This window comes from Hippocampus zosterae, chromosome 8 (assembly GCF_025434085.1).
Source record: "Hippocampus zosterae strain Florida chromosome 8, ASM2543408v3, whole genome shotgun sequence".
Taxonomy (NCBI): Eukaryota; Metazoa; Chordata; class Actinopteri; order Syngnathiformes; family Syngnathidae; genus Hippocampus; species Hippocampus zosterae.
This window is the reverse complement of record NC_067458.1, coordinates 20,178,543-20,198,522: the sequence shown is the minus strand read 5'-3', so window position 1 is coordinate 20,198,522 and position 19,980 is coordinate 20,178,543. Positions and strand designations below refer to the sequence as shown.

At 45.3% G+C, this 19,980-nt stretch overlaps 4 protein-coding genes and 1 long non-coding RNA gene across 5 annotated transcripts; 3 read left to right on the top strand and 2 right to left on the bottom strand.

The window, feature by feature from the left end:
- Positions 1–76: 76 nt before the first annotated feature.
- dhcr24 (24-dehydrocholesterol reductase) lies at positions 77–9,475 on the bottom strand. Its single transcript, XM_052073184.1, has 9 exons — positions 8,974–9,475; positions 7,930–8,085; positions 7,112–7,217; positions 6,606–6,724; positions 4,862–5,125; positions 4,527–4,670; positions 2,467–2,664; positions 634–812; positions 77–436 (listed from the first exon to the last, which is right to left on the bottom strand). Exons 1-9 carry the CDS (start codon positions 9,205–9,207, stop codon positions 283–285), a joined length of 1,554 nt encoding a protein of 517 aa, XP_051929144.1. The 5' UTR covers positions 9,208–9,475; the 3' UTR covers positions 77–282.
- A 233-nt stretch (positions 9,476–9,708) lies between these two features.
- si:dkeyp-51f12.2 (uncharacterized protein LOC100151460 homolog) lies at positions 9,709–12,473 on the top strand. The gene is made up of 2 exons (XM_052073210.1): positions 9,709–11,197; positions 12,232–12,473. The coding sequence occupies exons 1-2, from the start codon at positions 10,881–10,883 to the stop codon at positions 12,467–12,469; spliced, it is 555 nt and encodes a 184-aa protein (XP_051929170.1). The 5' UTR covers positions 9,709–10,880; the 3' UTR covers positions 12,470–12,473.
- Positions 12,474–13,394: 921 nt separating this feature from the next.
- On the bottom strand, positions 13,395–15,578 carry LOC127605591 (uncharacterized). The gene is made up of 2 exons (XR_007963620.1): positions 14,476–15,578; positions 13,395–14,283 (listed from the first exon to the last, which is right to left on the bottom strand). It is a non-coding gene; the product is annotated as an uncharacterized LOC127605591 (long non-coding RNA).
- A 213-nt stretch (positions 15,579–15,791) lies between these two features.
- si:dkeyp-51f12.3 (uncharacterized protein LOC107988041 homolog) lies at positions 15,792–18,583 on the top strand. Its single transcript, XM_052073214.1, has 2 exons — positions 15,792–16,101; positions 17,411–18,583. The coding sequence occupies exons 1-2, from the start codon at positions 15,842–15,844 to the stop codon at positions 17,598–17,600; spliced, it is 450 nt and encodes a 149-aa protein (XP_051929174.1). The 5' UTR covers positions 15,792–15,841; the 3' UTR covers positions 17,601–18,583.
- A 147-nt stretch (positions 18,584–18,730) lies between these two features.
- Positions 18,731–19,845, top strand: bsnd (barttin CLCNK type accessory subunit beta). Its single transcript, XM_052073215.1, has 3 exons — positions 18,731–19,278; positions 19,340–19,407; positions 19,641–19,845. Exons 1-3 carry the CDS (start codon positions 19,102–19,104, stop codon positions 19,696–19,698), a joined length of 303 nt encoding a protein of 100 aa, XP_051929175.1. The 5' UTR covers positions 18,731–19,101; the 3' UTR covers positions 19,699–19,845.
- Positions 19,846–19,980: the final 135 nt, after the last annotated feature.

The window sequence follows — 19,980 nt, the reverse complement described above, 5'->3', positions numbered from 1 at the left end:
AAATTTGGATAGTACAGAATTTATTATTATTATTATTATTATTATTGATTAAAAACAGTGTGTGACCAAAAAAAAAAAGAGGATCTTGTTTTTTATTCTCAAAAAATAATGTTTGCCAATCTGGAAAGTAGTAACTGGTAGGCACTTTGTGATTTAAAGGTAAGATGATTAACACATGACACATTTGACAGCAACGACTTAAGAGACTTGTGGTGTAACATAACTTCTATTTCATCACTTAAGACAGTCGAAGGACCTGATATGACCTCCGACCGCAGAAAATCAGTGTCTGGCGGCCTTTGAAATTTTGTCGTAAACTTCAGGGAAAGCATCCTTGCAGCCGAGCTCCTGTCTCAATTTGTGATAGAGCTGCCCGTCGAACATGTCCCAAAACTCGGTGCGGTCCATGTAGACGTCCGCGTACAGCATCTGGAAGCTGCAAAGTCAAGGCAGAAGAATTACAGCCCGTCTGAACATCTTTCCCGCATTTCACAAATCCGTTTTTTTATTGACTTTACATATCGTGACGCAAATTCCAACGGTGCCACGTGAGGAAAAAAAAAAAAAACTTAAAATTAAATTGAGTCGCTAGAGCCATGCAGTGTCAATTATCTTATAATACGACAGGCGTACCCGTGGACGTCTCGGACGAATTTCTCCAGCCGCCTTGTCGACGCCGTTGCTTCAAAGTGTTTGACTTTGGGCTGGCCATATGCGCCGATGTCCACATATAGTTCCTCCTCTTCGCCTTTGGGGTGGACCATGCCCCTTCCGGGTGGCAGGAGAAATGGACAGAGCCAGAGAGGATAAACCTGAAAAAAAAAAAACATTTTCGGAAGGACCGTGACAACCTGAGGGATACGGCCTACAAAGATAAGATAAGATATCCTTTATTCGTCCCACACTGGGGAAATTTACAGCCTCCAGCAGCAAGAATGTATGTAGAAAGGAGAAAGAGAAAAAAAAACAACAAACATCTTTCAATTAAATACAATATGAACACAATGGATAAATCGCAGTACTATCTACAATTTTCCTTCACATAATTTAATTATTATTATTATTATGATTGTTATTTTTTATTCATCAGCCTGACAGCAGTCGGTAGGAACGAGCGTCGGTATCTCTCCTTCTTGCAGCGCGGGTGTAACAGTCTCTGGCTGAAGGAGCTACCAAGTGCTGTCAGGGCGGGCTGGAGGGGGTGGGAGGGACTGGCCATCATAGCTTTTAGCTTAGTTAGCATCCTTCTGTTGCCCACCTCCTCCAGAGTGTCAAGGGAGCAACCCAGGACAGAACTGGCCTTCCTGACCAGTCGCTCCAGTCTCTTTCTGTCCCGGGCTGAGATGCTGCCTGACCAGCAGACAATGCCATAATGGATGGCCGAGGCCACCACCGAGCTATAGAACGTCTTAAGGAGTGACCCCTGAACCCCAAAAGACCCAAAAGCATGTCACAATGACATGATTCAAAACAAGTTTTGAACCCCCAACCTTTTTTTTCCGGTATTTGATTTTTCTACTACCTAAAAAGCTTTTTTTCTGGATATTTTTTTATTTCCACTGAATTAGTGAATCCAAGCCTTCTTCTAGCATTTCCATGCCAGCAACTATGAAGTGGGCAGGTGAGATTCTTTTGGACAACAATAGCACTTTGCCACACCCTTGTGGCATCTTGAGGCAATTATAAACTTTTTTGGGGGGGTGGGGGGGTCCATTAATTGCTCATTTTTGCTCCTATCATTATTCATTTCATCTTCCTAACCGCTTGATCCTCACTAGGGTCGCGGGGGGTGCTGGAGCCTATCCCAGCTGTCTCCGGGCAGTAGGCGGGGGACACCCTGAATCGGTTGCCAGCCAATCGCAGGGCACACATTGAGACGAACAACCATCCACGCTCACACTCACACCTTGGGACAATTTAGAGTGTTCAATCAGCCTGCCACGCATATTTTTGGAATGTGGGAGGAAACCGGAGCACCCGGAGAAAACCCACGCAGGCCCGGGGAGAACATGCAAACTCCACACAGGGAGGCCGGACCTGGAATCGAACCCGGTACCTCTGCACTGTGAAGCCGACGTGCTAACCACTGGACTACCGGGCCGCCGCTGCTATCATTAATTTAACGTTTTTTTTTTTTAATGTTCAAAAATGTCACATCAAAAGAGCCATAAAACTGCATGGCTGAGTTGTTCCCAAAATATTTTGTCCATCTTCAGCTTTCACGGCTTTTGGAAAAAAGGTTTTTTGGCTCCTAGGAAAAATATTAGCGCTTGGAAGGACATCATACATTACTGCTTTATTATTTTACATCTTTGGAAATGTTTAGTATCACAAATGGGATTGCCTTCTACCGGGCTTGTAGTGGGAATTAAAGTCACCCTCCCCCCCCTCCACCCCCCCCAAAAAAATCACTAAAATGGATGACTGGCCTAGCACCAAGGTCCGTGTATACATTGCATCCCTTACCTCGACGTCCTGGTGAAAGCGTGTGATGGCGGCCTCCAGGTGCTTCATGGGAACCAGCATGTCCTGGACCACGTGGTGCTGCTCGTACAGACGGCGGATGGTTTCTCCTTGCGTGAGTTTCAGCAGGGAGATCTTGGGGGGCACCATCCACCCGAAGAGCCAGCGGAACGCTGGGTGGTTGCCGAAGGGAATGATATCCTAGTGGGGAGACAGTTGCGACCATTTTAGCCCATGGCTCAACTTTTAGGAACAAACGTCAGAATTTTGGGACACTTTCCATTTAATAATAAACAATATCAGATTCATTCTACATAACTGGGCTGATGGAATAATGGTATTTCCAATCCAATTCCAATTTCAATCGCCGCACATAAAAATCCAAATACCGTATTTTCCACACTAAAAGGCGCACTGGATTATGAGGCGCACCTTCAATGAATGGCCTATTTTGTCATTTTTTTCCATATATTGGATGCACCGGCTCATAAAACGCAATCTACAATGCAACCACTAGATGGAGCTATGCTCAAGGGCCCGAAGGCTCTCAGAAGTGTTTGTTATTGTGTATTCACAAACTAAATTCTAGAATTGATTTTGTGATTTCCCTCGCTTGATTTTCTGTTTTTGCAATTTTCATAGTTTCATTGAAGTCATCGTTCATTTACGTTTTTCGTAAGGCGGTCATGAACCCACGGAAGAAGAGAAGACATGGAGACAGACAAAGACGTACCTGTATTTGTTGAGACTGTGAAAACCATGAATAAAGTGTGCGCTTAAAAAAAAAAACAAACAAACACCACAGCTCTCCTTTTTTCAGAGCTACAACAAAGACATATTTCATGAAGCAGCCGACACAGTTCGCTGAACCAACAGCAAGTTATAACATTGTAAGCACGTCTCCAGCAAGGAGCCATTTTGGGGTCGACATATTACCGTAATGACCATACACAAGGCGCACCGGATTTTAAGACGAGCTGTGAGCTTTTAAGAAAACGGGAGACTTTTAGGTGGGCCTTTTAGTGCGGAAAATACGGTACTCGCATTTAAAGTACATTCAGACAAAGAATCTCGAATTACCGGTGGCCGCAGAGGAAAGACACACCGTATCCTCCCGCGATTGTGAGCACCACGAGCTGCACGCCAACTACACGGACATCAAAAGACGTGAGGGGAAGGTTTCGATGCATCCCAGCAGATAAATGTCGAGATTTAGCCGAGTCAGCCCGCCGGCGACGTGGCTTTCAAACCCGGCAGACGGCGTCCGTCGAGGCCAGCAGATGGCCACGCGTCAGAGCAGCCCGATGCATAATTAAACACGCCGTTAAGTGGGGCTGCAGCAGACCACGCGCACAAACTAATGGGCTAGTGGGCCGCACGAGTAACAAAGAAGAGGCGGACATGCACAGCTGGAAGTGAAGGATGACGAGGCAATAAATATATGTGTGTGTGTGCGTGTGTGTGTGTGTGTACCTGGCAAGGCTAATCAATGAAACAAATTCGGATTGACATTGCAATTTCGGATGCAGCTGTCAAATGGGGAAGACTGCAATTTTGAAGAAAAAAAACAAAAACGGAATTCCGGCTTTTGAAAAAAAATAGTCACCTATTCATTCATTCATTCATCTTCCGAGCCGCTTGATCCTCACTAGGGTCGCGGGGGGTGCTGGAGCCTATCCCAGCTGTCTTCGGGCAGTAGGCGGGGGACACCCTGAATCGGTTGCCAGCCAATCGCAGGGCACACAGAAACGAACAACCATTCGCACTCACACTCACACCTAGGGACAATTTAGAGTGTTCAATCAGCCTGCCACGCATGTTTTTGGAATGTGGGAGGAAACCGGAGCACCCGGAGAAAACCCACGCAGGCCCGGGGAGAACATGCAAACTCCACACAGGGAGGCCGGAGCTGGAATCGAACCCGGTACCTCTGCACTGTGAAGCCGACGTGCTAACCACTGGACTACCGGGCCGCCCAAAATAGTCACCTATTAAATCGAAATATTGAGGACTGAAAAAAAAAAGTCATTCCATGATTTTTGAAAATCATTCGACCCTCGTACCTGCAGTTCCCAGAAGATGCTGCGTGTGTGTCTGTGGTAGTAGTGTCTGAGCGGGATGTACTCCACTCCGCGCTTGCCACCCGTCAGGTAGCCCTCCACGTGTTTGAAGAACCACGGTTTGAAGTGCAGGCCGATTCTGTTGATCTGAAGGTCAAACCAAACATGTCATGGTGACAAAGGGTATCGTCACATTCTTTATTTGGTTTGAAGGTCCAAGTGTAGGCATGAAAAAAAAAAATGACATCATGGGTGGGCTGTATTTTTTGCCAATTTATATTTGGGCCACGAAACTCAGGAAAACATTTTCATCCCGATTTGATTTCTCACCGGCCTACCTTGTCAGGCTCGGCGCGCTCGCTCATGCTGCCCGTCATGATGACGGCAGAGTCCAGCGCGAACTGGATGCCCTCCACGAAAGTGTTGCTCTTGTCCCGGGAAGCCTCGGCGAAGCGGCGGCAGATGTTGTCCAGACCTCGCACCGGCTCGTAGTGCAGCTTCACCCACGGCTTGGCGGGCACAATTTTGATCTCGGCTGCCACAAGGAAGCCCAGAGTGCCGCAGGACCACGGCACGGCGTGGTAGAGGTCCGAGTTCTCTTCCTGGTGGTCAAAACAATATTTTATAGTTACAGTTTTTTTAATTTAAAAAGGGGGGGGATAGATAGGGGGCGGCCCGGTAGTCCAGTGGTTAGCACGTCGGCCTCACAGTGCAGAGGTACCGGGTTCGATTCCAGCTCCGGCCTCCCTGTGTGGAGTTTGCATGTTCTCCCCGGGCCTGCGTGGGTTTTCCCCGGGTGCTCCGGTTTCCTCCCACATTCCAAAAACATGCGTGGCAGGCTGATTGAACACTCTAAATTGTCCCTAGGTGTGAGTGTGAGTGCGAATGGTTGTTCGTTTCTGTGTGCCCTGCGATTGGCTGGCAACCGATTCAGGGTGTCCCCCGCCTACTGCCCGGAGACGGCTGGGATGGGCTCCAGCACCCCCCGCGACCCTAGTGAGGATCAAGCGGTTAGGAAGATGAATGAATGTTCAGCATTCGGGGACGGCACCAGGATTTTTTTTTCTCCGGAGGGGCTTGACCGATATCTCGGGGGAGGGGGCAAAGAAAATGATTGATTTTCATCGCTTCACTTACTTTCCAAAGGTTTTTTTTTTTTTTGAGTGCACAGTTCGATAACAAACCAGTTTGATCTGAATTTGACCTATTGCGCAAGTAAAGGAAAGCAAGTCGAGTCAAACCTCGCTTTTTGAACGTCTCCGTTCTCGATCAAATCGGTTTTCGACCAAAATTTGCACGTTTTTTTTATGCCTCGGATGACGACCGAAATTCAATTCTCGAACAAACTGGGTGCACTCGAATGCACCACTTGACTCCTCTCGCCTTCCTTGGATGAGAAAATGACGCTTCCTCGTGTAGCATTCCATTATTGAGCAGACGTGTTCGATAAAGAATGATTATTTTTTTAATAGAGCGTGGTTTCGTTTTTCGAACCAATCGGTTTTCGAACAGCATTCTGGTTGAAAACCGAGGTTTTGTAAATAATTGTAAATAAAAAAACTCGCCCTGGGGGTTCCTTGCCAGGATGGTGAAGGATGTTGTTGATTTTTGTAAACCATGGGCCAGTGAAGCCCTCTGAGACTGTTTTGTTACAAAGGGTCACATCAACAAAATTACGCTTTATGATCACGTTTTCGGGCGGCCCGGTAGTCCAGTGGTTAGCACGTCGGCTTCACAGTGCTGAGGTACCGGGTTCGATTCCAGCTCCGGCCTCCCTGTGTGGAGTTTGCATGTTCTCCCCGCGTGGGTTTTCTCCGGGTGCTCCGGTTTCCTCCCACATTCCAAAAACATGCGTGGCAGGCTGATTGAACACTCTGAATTGTCCCTAGGTGCGAGTGTGAGTGCGAATGGTTGTTCGTTTCTCTGTGCCTTGCGATTGGCTGGCAACCGATTCAGAGTGTCCCCCGCCTACTGCCCGGAGACAGCTGGGATAGGCTCCAGCACCCCCCGCGACCCTAGTGAGGATCAAGTGGCTCGGAAGATGAATGAATGAATGATCACGTTTTCCTCCGCGTGTCTTACCTCACTGCAGCGCACGAAGCTGCCGTCAGCCAGCACCAGCTCGTAGGCCACGCAGATGTGCTGGAAGAGGCCGTGAATATGAGAGGACGACTCGATGCCGGTGCCCATCACTAAACCACCTGAGACAAGACAAGAGGGAGGTTGAGAACGTGGCGTGATTTAATTTCTGGCAGCAAAACAACAGATGTCGCCCGCCGTGGACGCGCGCACGGACGTCCACGGTAAACGAATGCGCGGCGGGCCTGATGGGAAAACATTAGGCCGCGTTGATGTGCAGTTTATGGCATCAGGAAATCCATTATGAAACCCGATCCCGGGGCGCCTCCAACTCGGCAACCATTTCCGCCCTGGGTTTTATCTGTTCAGCTACCAGCGTCGCTCCTCTAATAGTATTAAGGACGAGGCCAAACAGGAAGCAGTGATGGATTGAGGACTGAAGCGCCCACCCGTCATCACACCCCCTCCTAGTCTGCGATGATCCCCCCCGAGACACGAATGCGACGTACCCACGGTGAGGTCATCCAGCTCGGGGAGCACAGGCAGAGTCCAGCCGATGGAGCTGAGGAGTGCCGTCACCTGACCCATGTTGGCCAGGGGCTCCACCCGCACCACCTGAACACCAAATAAACACGTGTGTGACGTCACTTCCTTAAATCTTGTGAGATTTGATCTATACGACACCTACAATATGTACAAATGCGAGGTTTTTATGACATTAAAAATAAATAAATAAATAAATAAATAACCGATAAATCTCGAACAAAAATATATTTTCAAGAAGGGACATAAAAATAAGCTTCAATGCATTCAACCTTCTGAGACAAAGCCAAAACACATTGCACATCAGAAAAAGCCAACCGCAACAATGAAAGTTTTTTTAAAATCGAATTTCAAAGATCATTTTATGTGTCGCTAAATGTATTTTTGATGCTGATTTTTACTTTTTTTTTTTTTAAGCACTTCTGACCAATAAAAGCGTGCGCAATACAGATCTTACAACGCATTGTCGTTTTTAGGAATAATGAATGAATGAAATCATAAGAAATTAACTATTTTAAGTTAAACAATGAGTATTCACTTATTACACTTGTGGATTAATTTGATAATCCATTAGCTGTTGATTCATCAATTAATTCTGACATCTCAATTTGAAATGGTGGCAGACGTGCAGACTCCCATTTGAGACGAGTCTACCGAACCCACCTACCTACTTGGGAATGACCCCTGACCCCTCCAAAAAAAATTATCCAACATGACTGGAATTTGCAAACAAACTTCTTCAATCCTCTTAAGGATCATCTTGTGGCCGTGTGTTCTCCCCCACCTGCTTTTGGGTGTCCACCTCCAGGATATCCATCATGTTGATGGGGATGTTCCTGTGGGTCTTCTTGTACTTGCCCACCCGCAGGGACACTGAAAGCCAGCCGGGTCGGCCCGTGCACATGAAGCCCTTGCAGCCCTCCTCCCGCCACTTGCGCACCTGGAAACAGATCAGAGTACCTGAGGTTTGGTCTAGTACTTTTTCCACTTGGTTGGCAGTTGAAAATGCCTGTGTAGGGTTTGACTTTATTTTTTTTTTTTTTGCCCCTTCCTTCACAAATGCCCAGTTTGAAATCTGGGCCTGGTCAATTGTACTCATCCAGACACCATTTAATCATATTAAACAGAGTTTAGGGATAGTGTGTGAATAAGTCATAAAATAAAATGTAAACATATCCAGAACAATGCCCATCACATTCATAATCGGTCAGGAACAAATCTCATTTAAAAAACAATATTTTGCTGAGTTTCATTTGCATTTCTCGTTGCTTTGCTTTTTCATCGTGTACTTCTACCTCATGCACGGAGTTGCAAGCAGCCATTCAACGTGATCAGTGGTCACCGACAGCCGACACTTACCTTCATAACACTCATATCTAAAAGCAAAAAAATCACTCAATTGTGCACCTCTTTGTATTATGAGTGAGTGTACAAGATTGTTATATGTGTGCATTTTATTTCATGCATGCTTTAAATATGCAGTTAATATAAATAACTTGTGGCAGAGTATCAAGTTGTCTAAGAATACTCCATCCATGTGAAAATGTCGGGAAAATGACAGATATCAGAATTTTCTATTTGTGGGAGGCCAGAGAATGGTAAAGGGTGAGCCTAAAGGTAGCTCCGCCCCTGGTGGTCTGTTCGATATTTTTTAAAATATACTTTTTGTGTAAAATATCTTTATTCATATTAAACAAGTCATAAATTTTCAGACCGAATTGCTTTAAATATCCCCATGGCATTTATGCACAAGGTTGGATGTTCAGAGTTTAGCTAGGCGAGGACCAATTCCGACTTCGTCTTCTGCGCATGCGCCAGGTTTGCCTACCTGTCTCTGGATCTCACACACACGCTGTTTGTGCAGTTTCGGCGCAGAGCACATCTTGAAGATGATCCAGGCTCGTACGTAGAAGTATACATCGAAAATGACCGACAGAGGCAGCAGGAACAAGCACACGAATATCCAACGCTGGTGAACCAGCACGTAGTCGACACCTTTCACTTGGATCCACAGAAGGAGCAAAAAAAGCGCGAAAAAAACGAGGCCGAGCACCGTCTCCATCGTTCACGCACACGGGGCAGGAAAGGCGCCGTTTGATACATCAAGTTAATCTTATCATACAAAAGTTCAAACTTTCCACTGAGATTGGTTTGTTAATGTGCCAAATAATGGCAATGGTCACCCTACCCCAGTGATAGGTCGCTGGACTCGAAGCCACGACTACTAGAAGACCCTCATTGGGGTATTCCGCTATAAAGGCGGGACGAAGCGTAAATGCCTCACTGGGATTGGTCAAACACCCGAGCGTGGGCAATTATTCTTGGCAGTCTCGCCGGGCTTCGACCAATGGCAGCGCAAGAAATCGGTCACACCATCCCACCCTCAACTTGTCAGTGTGTCCAAATAAAACCGGTTTCTTGTGTCTATTTTCAATCGTGGAATGTACGTACTGAACGTAAATTCAAGAACTAATATAAATGTTTTTTTTTTGGGGGGGGTGGTGTTATTATTGTACTGCATTTTAATAGCATCCCTTTTTTTTCATATGTTGATTCTCCTCTTATTGTGATAAATATATTGGACACTACAACGTTTCTATGCGTATAATATATACGATTAATTTTGTGAATATTAACATACGTACATGTATATTTTTACCGTATTCTTAGCTCTCACTGCACTCAATGTTTGGTACTAGATTTTTTTTTGTATTTTACTGTTTCTCAAGTTTCCATGTGCAATATACGGTACCTATTGTATACATGCATCACATGCATGTATACAATGTACATATTGGATACAGGCCTACTGTATTACAATTAATCAATACATTGTTAATACTACACCTTTACACTCATAGTGAAAATGCTACTGTAGCATAATTCAACGTCATTTGATATTACTTAACTTACCAACATACAACGTCTGTTTTTAATTTTTGTAATTGCTTATCTATCAATCTAATCACGACGTCAATTCCAAGTACAGTTCCATACTTATTAAGTTAAAGCAATCCTAAAATGTCCATTATGTTGTCATTATCTAGTGAGCATATACAGTAGGCGAACAATGTAAAGGGTACTCATAAAATCTCTTTACAATTGAACACATTCATTAAAAGCACATTTTTTAAAAATCGGTGGAATCTGTGAATAAATCTGATTCACATATGCCACCACTTTTTTAATAGACTTTGTGAACACCCTGTATGTATTGTTTGTGGCCATCATCATGTTATTGGAATTGTTACCACACATGCTGTCGTTTCTGTAATTGATGTCACACGCAGAAACCCAGTTTCCATGTCATCATTTTCCTGAATACACACACACACACACTCACACACACGTACACTAAAGTGGTACGCTTCAGACACATTAGACAGAGGAGGGTGGGGCGCCAGTAAAGATTTCTTAATGGGCTCTTTGGTCTTCTTGTCCATCTGCTGCGATGACAAACACGCAGCTTGTCCACAGCAGCCCGCTCTGCAAACAAGTCCTCCATTTCACATCAAAAAGCTCACTTCGAGCACCTTTCCCAAACCTGGAGCTTCACCTCTTCTTCCACTTTTTCCACTCACGAGGATGAAAAAGTGAGAGGGTTTTATTTTTCTGGATTTCTTGAAGGAATACGTGGATGTCTGATCACCTTCCAAGCACATGGGGAGCCCCATCCCATCTGGACCCGAGTGACACCGTTCGTTCGGCCTCTGCGCTGACCTCACAGTCGGGAGGATGCCGTCCCTGCACCACGGTGCCATTTTCATCGGCGCCTTCCTCATCGTGACTGGCGGCTCCACCGCCTTCCTGGCCTCGTCACAGAGCCGCTTGCAGCCCTTCTCCCTGTGCTGCGTGGTGCTGGGGGTGGTCATGCTCATCCTGGGGCTCTTCTGGGCCATGAACAGCAAGAGCACCTCCAACTACAACCAGCAGGAGTTTGACCCCGACTGCCCTCACTACCCTTACAATGAATACGCCGGCTACAGCAGCCATGCCCTCTTTGCGCATGACGGCAATCGCTTCCCAGAGTCCCAGTCGGTGTTTCTGCCAGGGTGAGTTTGGAAACCGATTTTTTTTAACCATTAAGGAAGTGGCTTTAGTTGTTGAGCAATGGTGTCAAATTCAAGGCCCGTGGGCAAGATTTGGCCCTTCACGCCATTTTATGCGGCCCACGAATTTTTGCCGCAAATAATCTTTGACTTCTGTTGTGAACAAAAGATTTTGTGCTCAGGCCAAGACAAAGTCTAGCCGTGGTGCAATCTTGTGGTATCTTGGCGCCAAGGAACTATCTTGAAGTGCTTCTTTGAGTACAGCGGTTAAAAGGGACAACACAAATTTAATAGTACCGGTAGAATAATGTATTTGTCAAACGGTACAACGTTAAAATGTTTCTGAATCATTTTACATGGTGTGGGACTGTTAGTTCGAGGGGGGTACAACACAAAATACTGTATTTGGAGTAAAAACCAAGAATGTGTTGATTTCATCGTATCTGTTTATGAAATGTGTACTGCCTGATCAGGTCAGTGTCTGTAAGGTGGCCAACTTTGCCATATTGGCCCAGGGCCATCGGGCCACTGTTAATGTTGGACCCTGGCTGGAACCGCCATTAGCTGACTTTGATACACCCTGGCCAGGCAATGTCAGGGCACATACGGAGGAACTTTGATTCAATGGACCTGGATTTAGCAGCTTTCGGATTTAAAGACCAGAAATTAGTCCACTCACCGGTTGTCACAGTCTGTTAGTTGCTCTTATTAACCGGCCCTGTGGCGCGATCAGCAGACACAGACTGGTCCACGCATTTCCGGGTTGTGCTGCGGATATTTAGTAGACGAAAACTGTCTAACAGACATCCCTACATGGCGCGTGGTAATGGAAAGCATGGCCATTCGCTCAGCACAGCTCATAAGTAGCATATCGTATCTATTTATTCATTTGAGGCTGTGGTTTGTTTGGATGCTAGTCTGATACAAGTCTCTCAAACATGCTATACCGTACTGATCACCAGGAAAACCTGAACACCCCGAACCTCAGAACGATGAGGCACAGGAGATAATAGTGCATTTGTTCTGTTCCCATATAGGACTCTGGATTGCCAAAGACAAGGCGCTCGCAGCGAGGACTTCGATTATCCCCCCATGGAACCCGGCGGCTTCAGCCCACCGCCGCACCCCCCGCCCTGGCTGGGACCACCGCCTCCCTACGAGGTGGCCATCAAAACCACATGTAGCTCCACGCACCTGCGCCGCGCCTACTCCGACACGCACCTGGCCACCGAGCCGCTGTTCGGACGCTCCAGAGAGATCAGCTTTGAGGTTTAAAAAAAAAAGAGAGACATCCACACATCCATTTTCGACTGCACTTACTGTATCTTCATTAGGGGTGACATCATGGGTAAGATGGAGCCTTGCCCGGATCACTTTGGGTGGAGAGAGGCAGGGACCCCCTTGAACAGTTCGCCAGTCAATCGCAGGGAGCATATAGACAAAAACTACTCCCACTCAAACCTATGCACAATTCAAGAGTCTTCGACGAACACAATTTGCATGTTTTCGGAGGCATACAGTGAATACAGAAAGTCTACCCCCCCCCCCCCCCCACCACCACCACCCCGCTCCCACCAAGTTCAAATGGCAGGTTATTGTGGTGTCAGAAACGAGACCTGGATAAATTATTTCAAAACCTTTTCCACCATTACGGATACCGTCTGTATAACCTGTACAACGGAATTGATTTTTTTTCTCCTCCTCTTTTCAAGAAGGTAATTGACTTGCACGGACTCATAACTGGGATTTGGCAGTATTCAGAAAAAGGCAATCACATTCGAACTTGTGTCAACTCTGCCACTACTTTAAGTGCCTCAACTTGACCCCAACTACAATTTCAGCTTTTATTGGACCATAACAAAGTCACATGTGGAGTTTTTCAAAACACTGAACACCATGCATATTGTTTTCCGTTTCGAACATATTATTAAATGATTACAATTAAATATTAATAGAATGTTATTAATGTATACATGGTATATATATATTTACATATATATATATAGAGAGAGAGAGAGACAGAGAGAGAGAGCGAGAGATCGATCGATAGATAGCTAGTTATATGTTTTATTTAATAATAATCATTTCAGATTTTATTCTTTTAGACTGATTGCTATACATATTTGAGTGTATTTTTTTAATTTGAAAAACGATATGTTTGTGCCATTTGTGTATTTGTATTCATATATTTCTATTTATTTAGACTATTTTTATTGCAAAGGAATAAAAATGACCATCAGATTTCAGGCGCTTATCATGCACACCATGTATCACTTTTTCTGTATTTTGGATTTCTGTTTTTTTTTTTTTTTTTTTTTTGGTTGTTAGTACTTAGTGATTCTATTCATTTCCTACATTTTCTTGTCGGTTGTATTTGAATGACATTTGTATGTTTGATGTCTGACGGTGACATTGATGATGATGACTATATATGATGCATTTCGTTTATTTGGATAGGAGTATCCCTGCATATGCATGCTTTTAAGGGTTCATAATGCAAGACAACAGATAAAAGACTCATGCAACAGACTTTCAATATGGTGTATGCGTGCGTGTGTGTGTGTGTGTGTGTGAGGTGAGAGAGAGTAAGTGTGTGATTGTATTCATATCGCGTGAATAAATTGGTGATTTAGGGCGCAACTGCGGGCTGTCTTATTTTTACACTATATTATGCGACGTGATAGTATATTATGTCATGCTAGTTTTTATTTCAACAACAACAAAATACAGAAAATCGAATACATTGCTCTTTTGAAACATTCAAATTATATTACAGCAAAATCTATTCTTAGGAGATGTTTTTTTCAGTTCAAAATGGTCACGCTCCAAAATTTCTGTCACCCGACGACAGTAGTTTGGGAACTGACTTGATTGCTCCCTCTGCTGGTTGCTACCGAGTAGTACAGTTAAGGACAACCCCACTGCTTCAACGCATTGTGACGAGACATGGCTTATTTCTGACTGTTTTTTAAATTGATTTTTTTTCTTACAAATTGTATTATTGCCTATATTTTTCTGATATTTTTTTTAATTTTTTTCTTTTATATCTTATGAAATAAATATTTTTAGATCAATGTTATTATTTATCCCTAGGTGTGAGTGTGAGTGCGAATGGTTGTTCGTCTCTGTGTGCCCTGCGATTGGCTGGCAACCGATTCAGGGTGTCCCCTGCCTACTGCCCGGAGACAGCTGGGATAGGCTCCAGCACCCCCCGCGACCCTAGTGAGGATCAAGCGGTTAGGAAGATGAATGAATGAATGAATGAATGTTATTATTTATACGTTTTAGTCCAGCGTATGGTTATTTTTGCTGCAATATTCCAGTACTTTTTCAAATTAGTCCCCCCGGCCCCCATTTTGTTGTTGTTGTAATACCTTTGTATTTTTAGATATTGCTTTGTAATATTTTGAGCATAATTATATTTGTGCTTCTCCATTGACCATGAATACTGAAGACCACACAAGACAGTCATGTTGATATGAAAATGTAATATATAACTACGGTATGTGGAATGAAATTCCACATGCTCTTCTGTTATGGTTACAAATAAGATTGAAATATCACACATGACATGGTTAACATTGCGGTGTTGAAAACGTGCAGGTTGATTTCGGCTATTTACATAAAGTTTATGGGGCATATCCACCAAGCATGAAGACTCATTCTGACAATCAGTCCAAACAAAGTCGTGACGAACGCCGCCGCCTCACGTCTGCATAAATGTAGCCTCTGAAAAAGGCAAACCTGTCCAAACAAAGTGCATAAATGTGTGTGTGAATATGTACATGAGTGTGTACGCACACACACACACACACACTGAAAATTACCGTCCACGTAAACATATACCATAACAAGAATTACACATTGTGCGTTTAAATCAATCACATAGTTTTGTTCTTAAAAACGTAATGGGAAAACGAAACGCAGATAAGACTGCAACGCATGCGATATAAATACTCGGTCATCTATTCTTTATCCTCTGCGATGAGCCGAGCCGTATTCACAGTACACATTTCCAAGTATGGTGTGCGTATGAGTGTGAGACTTTCTGTCGTATACTGCCCCCTTGTGTCCAAAGCGGGAAGTTGTTGTATTTGTGACAAATCGGGAGAAGGGGGCCGGGGGGGGGGGGGGGGGGGCAACAATATCTTGCTATCACGTCTAATTGTCACATATTAACTTCAGCTTCACGTTACGACGAGATAACCCAACAAGTCAACACAACGTCTACTATTTTCATTCCGTTTTGGGAAGTGTTAACATCGTTGAGGACAGTCTAAAAGGTTCAACAAACACGCACGGTGACAATGTCCAGCCCACCCGGAGCTCGTCACAGAAAAGCCCTCCTCGTGTAAAAAAAAAAAAAAAAAAAAAAACACTTCCTCTCCGCTGCAACCACAAAGCAGACCAGAGTTCCCCGGCTACCGTGTCTCTCCCACGCCGCCAACCCTCGACGCAAAGGCGGAAATGTTCACCCTCCAGGCGACGACACGCGGGATCTTCTCCCCCTAAACCAGGAGGAGGAGGCGGCGGCGGCGGCATGGGAGTGTTTTACCCTCGACGAGATGCTTGAAGAAGCGCACGCGTCTCCGCAGCAGACTGGCTGAGGACTCCCGGAGGAAGGCGAGGAGGAGCGGGACGGAGGCGATGCCGCTGCCCTACGGCGCGCTGCTCCTCCTGGGCGTGCTGCTGATGGGGGCCGGCGGGTTGGTGGCCCTGTGCGCGCCCCTGCCCAGCTTTTATGCGCCCGTCATGGGGCTCTCCCTGGGCATGGGGGGCGTGGGCCTGCTGGTGAGCGGGCTGTGCATGGCCATGAAGAACCTGCAGGCGGCGGTGCCGGGACATTTCCTACTGCACCCGCGCACGGGCACGCGTTTCAGCCCGCAGCAGTCGCTGGCCATCCAAAGGTAAAAAGACAGACAGCTTTGATAGGAAAATTAGGCATGGCGTCACGTGTACTTTCGAATACTGCATGTCGAAAATTGCACCACGGTAAAAGTATCTGGTCGAATCAGTTTAAGTTATATGACTCAGATAAGGGTAAAAAGTAATTCTCCAAACAATGCCGTTTTTTTATAGAGGATAAAGAATACATGTCTAATGTGTCTACGTGTGTTGCTCCACCGACGCTAAAATTGGTACTATTGAGTCAAGACATTGGTAAAAAATAGTTTTATTCATCATAAAGACGGGAAATACATATTAAAAAGAATAAATCATGTAAAATGACAGGAGTGACTAACCACTGATTGTCAATTCTGCTTTTACGGCGATAATCATATTCATTGATTACATTGACCTGGTGTCCCTGCATTGAGAGGGTGAGAGAGCGAGAGAGTGAGTGTGTGTGTGTGTGTGTGTGTGTGTGTGCTGCAAAGACATTGACACGTTAGCATCAGTCTTCTAATAATAACTTAAAGGGCGCTCTCCAGCACAAATACCTCTGCCAGAGCTCCTGTAAGCAAACACAAAGCAGACCTCATCCATTATTTACCCTGTTTTCCTATAGGGAGCTGAAATCCTGAGGAGATAAATAGGAGGCGTTCAAATAGACCGCTGGCTACTATCTGCATTTGGGGGGGGGGGTTGTATTTTAGTTTTAGAGGCGAATGCAACACTCTAAATTGTCCCTCGGTGTGAGTGTGAGCGCGGATGGTTGTTGGTCTTTGTGTGCCCTGCGATTGGCTGGAAAACCGGTTCAGGGTGTCCCCCGCCTACTGCCGGGATAGGCTCCAGAACCAACGCCCCCCCCCCCCAAACCGCCCGCGACCCTTGCAGCAAGAGTATAATTTTTGGGGATCTGATGCTGAAGTGTACTTTATTTTGTAATTGTCATTACGGGGCGTGTGTGTGTGTGTGTGTGTGTGTGTAGTTCGTCACGCGGTAGCGACGTGCTTCGTGGCCTTCGGAAGATGACAGTGAAAATAAGAAGGCGGCAGTTTTATGGCTTGATTATCGGACCACGTCGCGCGCGAAGCTTGACGCTCTCCATGGACGTGGTCTGTGGTCAAACACTTCAAACAATCTGTGCTGTGCTCTGCGTTAAATCTCCCAGATGTTTTACCCGAGGCACCATTTACACAATGACGCTGTTTTTCACCATGCAGAGCTTTATTGGATCCAAAATAATAATAATAATAATACAATGAAAATGTGCTGTCCTGGACAACATCGAACAGACGCCTCACCTCCCGTCCATCTTGTCGCCCGTTTCAGGAGGTTGGACCGAATCCGTCGGGAGATGTCGACAGACTCCGTCGGTGGCGCACCGGAGCGCGAAGCGGGTCCAGAAACGGCCCTGGAACCGGTGCTCCCGTCAACTCCGCCCCCCTGGACCATGGAACCACCCCCGTCCTACGACGCAGTGATGAAGATCCAAGAAAACGGTGGCGGCGAGCAGCTCTGATGTTTGGACTTTTATCGCCGTGTGCGCAAGCCGTCTCACTTTTTATCGCGGTGCCTTTTAAGTGGGGCCGAGGACTTTCTTCAAAAGGAAAAAAGCGTCAACTTGATTGGCTTGCTTGAATTACGTGACCAACTACTGTGGCCGCACGGCACTTCTTGGATTTAACAAAGCATTCCCTGAGCACTAAGTGCCTTCATGTTGAGTCTCTTTTAACACGGAGACCCTGTAAAAATTAGCACATCAGAGTCATAGCAAAAAAAAACAAACAGAAAAACATCCAAAATGATTCACGTTTGCCTTTCATGCAGGACCCTGCAAGAGGGGGATGCTGCCCCAATCAGATCATTAGATGACATCAGCGCCAAGATAGGAGGGGCTAAATTGAGGTGAGCGGTCTGTTCGACAAAATGCTATTCATCTCGGAATTACAATATTTTCCCGTGTAGTCTGAGTGAAAGTGGAAAGGAGGTGTTTATTGGAGGCGAGGCATCTGAAGATTACGAATCGAGGGAATGGAATGTTTTTTTGTGTAAGATCTGAAACAACTGGAGGGTTGTATTAGAGGTCAGGTGTTTATTTGTTGAAGCAAACAATGCACCATTCCATTTTTCGGATTATTAGACGGCAAGACTACTATTTGTGATGAGGCATCGGCAATCAAATTATTCAATGGCCTCCACACCATGAAAAATAAGAGTCAGAGTCCAATCGGAATGCACTGACACTGCTTACGGGCGTATTTTAAATTGTACCCGGAGATTGATATAATACGTGTGATGCTTTGACCAATTTTATCGCCGTGACGTCACCTCAAGGTATTCGATCAGATGGCTCTCATGTTATCTCTCATGTTACTGACGGCCGCTAGGGGGCATTGTTTCACGGTATCTGGAGATTGCTCGATTGACTGTTATCCTCGATTTGTTGTTGTTGTCGTCTTGGCTGTTTCGCACAATTGCGTTCTATAAAACCTTCGCCACACATTTGTTCGTGCTGATGTCATTTCTTGGTTTATTTGACATTTTTAAAGAAGACAGCACGTAATTTTAGATTTCTACCTCGGTCAACAACTACACTCAAAAGTCCCCAAACCGCTTTAAAAAAAAATCATATTTTTTTTTACCGTTTACGTTTGCAGTTCGTTTGAAGTGTGTTCGTTTGCAACTGTTGTCTTGCATCCTACAAACACTCTTTTGATATAATATGTAATAAAATACTCCAACTAATAAACAACAAAATGGAGCAGTTTCCCAAAATAAAATGAAAACTAACAGACCTGCTGAAAACACATGTCAATAAATAAGAACGTACGAATGAAATATCCCACACGATTATGACTCTGGGACCAAGGTGACCGATCAAAACCCAACCCTCCTGGCCTTGCTTGTCTTTGGGCTTTAATAAGCAGCAGAGTGGAACGTCAACCACCTTCCTCCTCCTCCTCGACACACACACACACACACACACACACATACCTCTCAAGCTCGAGTGTCACGGGGCCATGGTGGAAGGAAAACCGTACCGATACGGGCTAATCGTGGCCGGCTGGTGCGTGGTGACCATGGGCCTCTTCATCATGATCAAGGAGAGGCCTCACGTCTACGCCACCATGTGTGCCCTGGGTGGTGCCATGGTTCTAGTCGGGACCGTGTGGAGCGTGTGCCAGTGTTACCCCAAGGTTGGTTCAGCGGCAACTGCGAGGGTGATTTTGTTGACAGTGGCGTGTGTGCGTGTATTAGGTTGTTCTCGCTCCTGGGATGTGGGATAAGAACCTGGAGGATGTAGCATGCATTCGACAACATGAGAGGTATACACACACGCACACACACACACGCTCACAAAGGTGTGCGTTCTCTCCGATGCATGCGAACATTTTACATGATGATATACGGCATGTTAATATATCATATACTTATTAATGCATATTTTATATATATAGTTTATATATTTCAAATAGATTCAGTCGTATTGTAGGCTGTGTTTTTATTTTTCAAATCTCGATGAAGTTGTCATCTGTGTCTCTTTTTATTTTGATGAAAGGGAAGCAAATGCACCCATTAAGCGGCACAACAGCTGCCCCGCGCTCCCCATGCTGTGACGTCATTGGAGCTGGCCTTGATCCACCGGCCATAACATTAAGCACACCCAAACTGACCATTATCGTTTTGGGAAAGTGATATTTTTTTGTTACTCAAAGAGTGTCACGTGGCAATAATTTGTATGAAATATATATTTTGTAATCGTTTCCAGTACTCCATTTATTGGTCTTATTTCAGCTACCATGCTACTCCCGACCACGAGGGGGCATACTTGTATCAGTGGATTACTGTACTGTGATAGATCAAGAGAGATAATTTGAATGACAGCCGACGTCACTGGT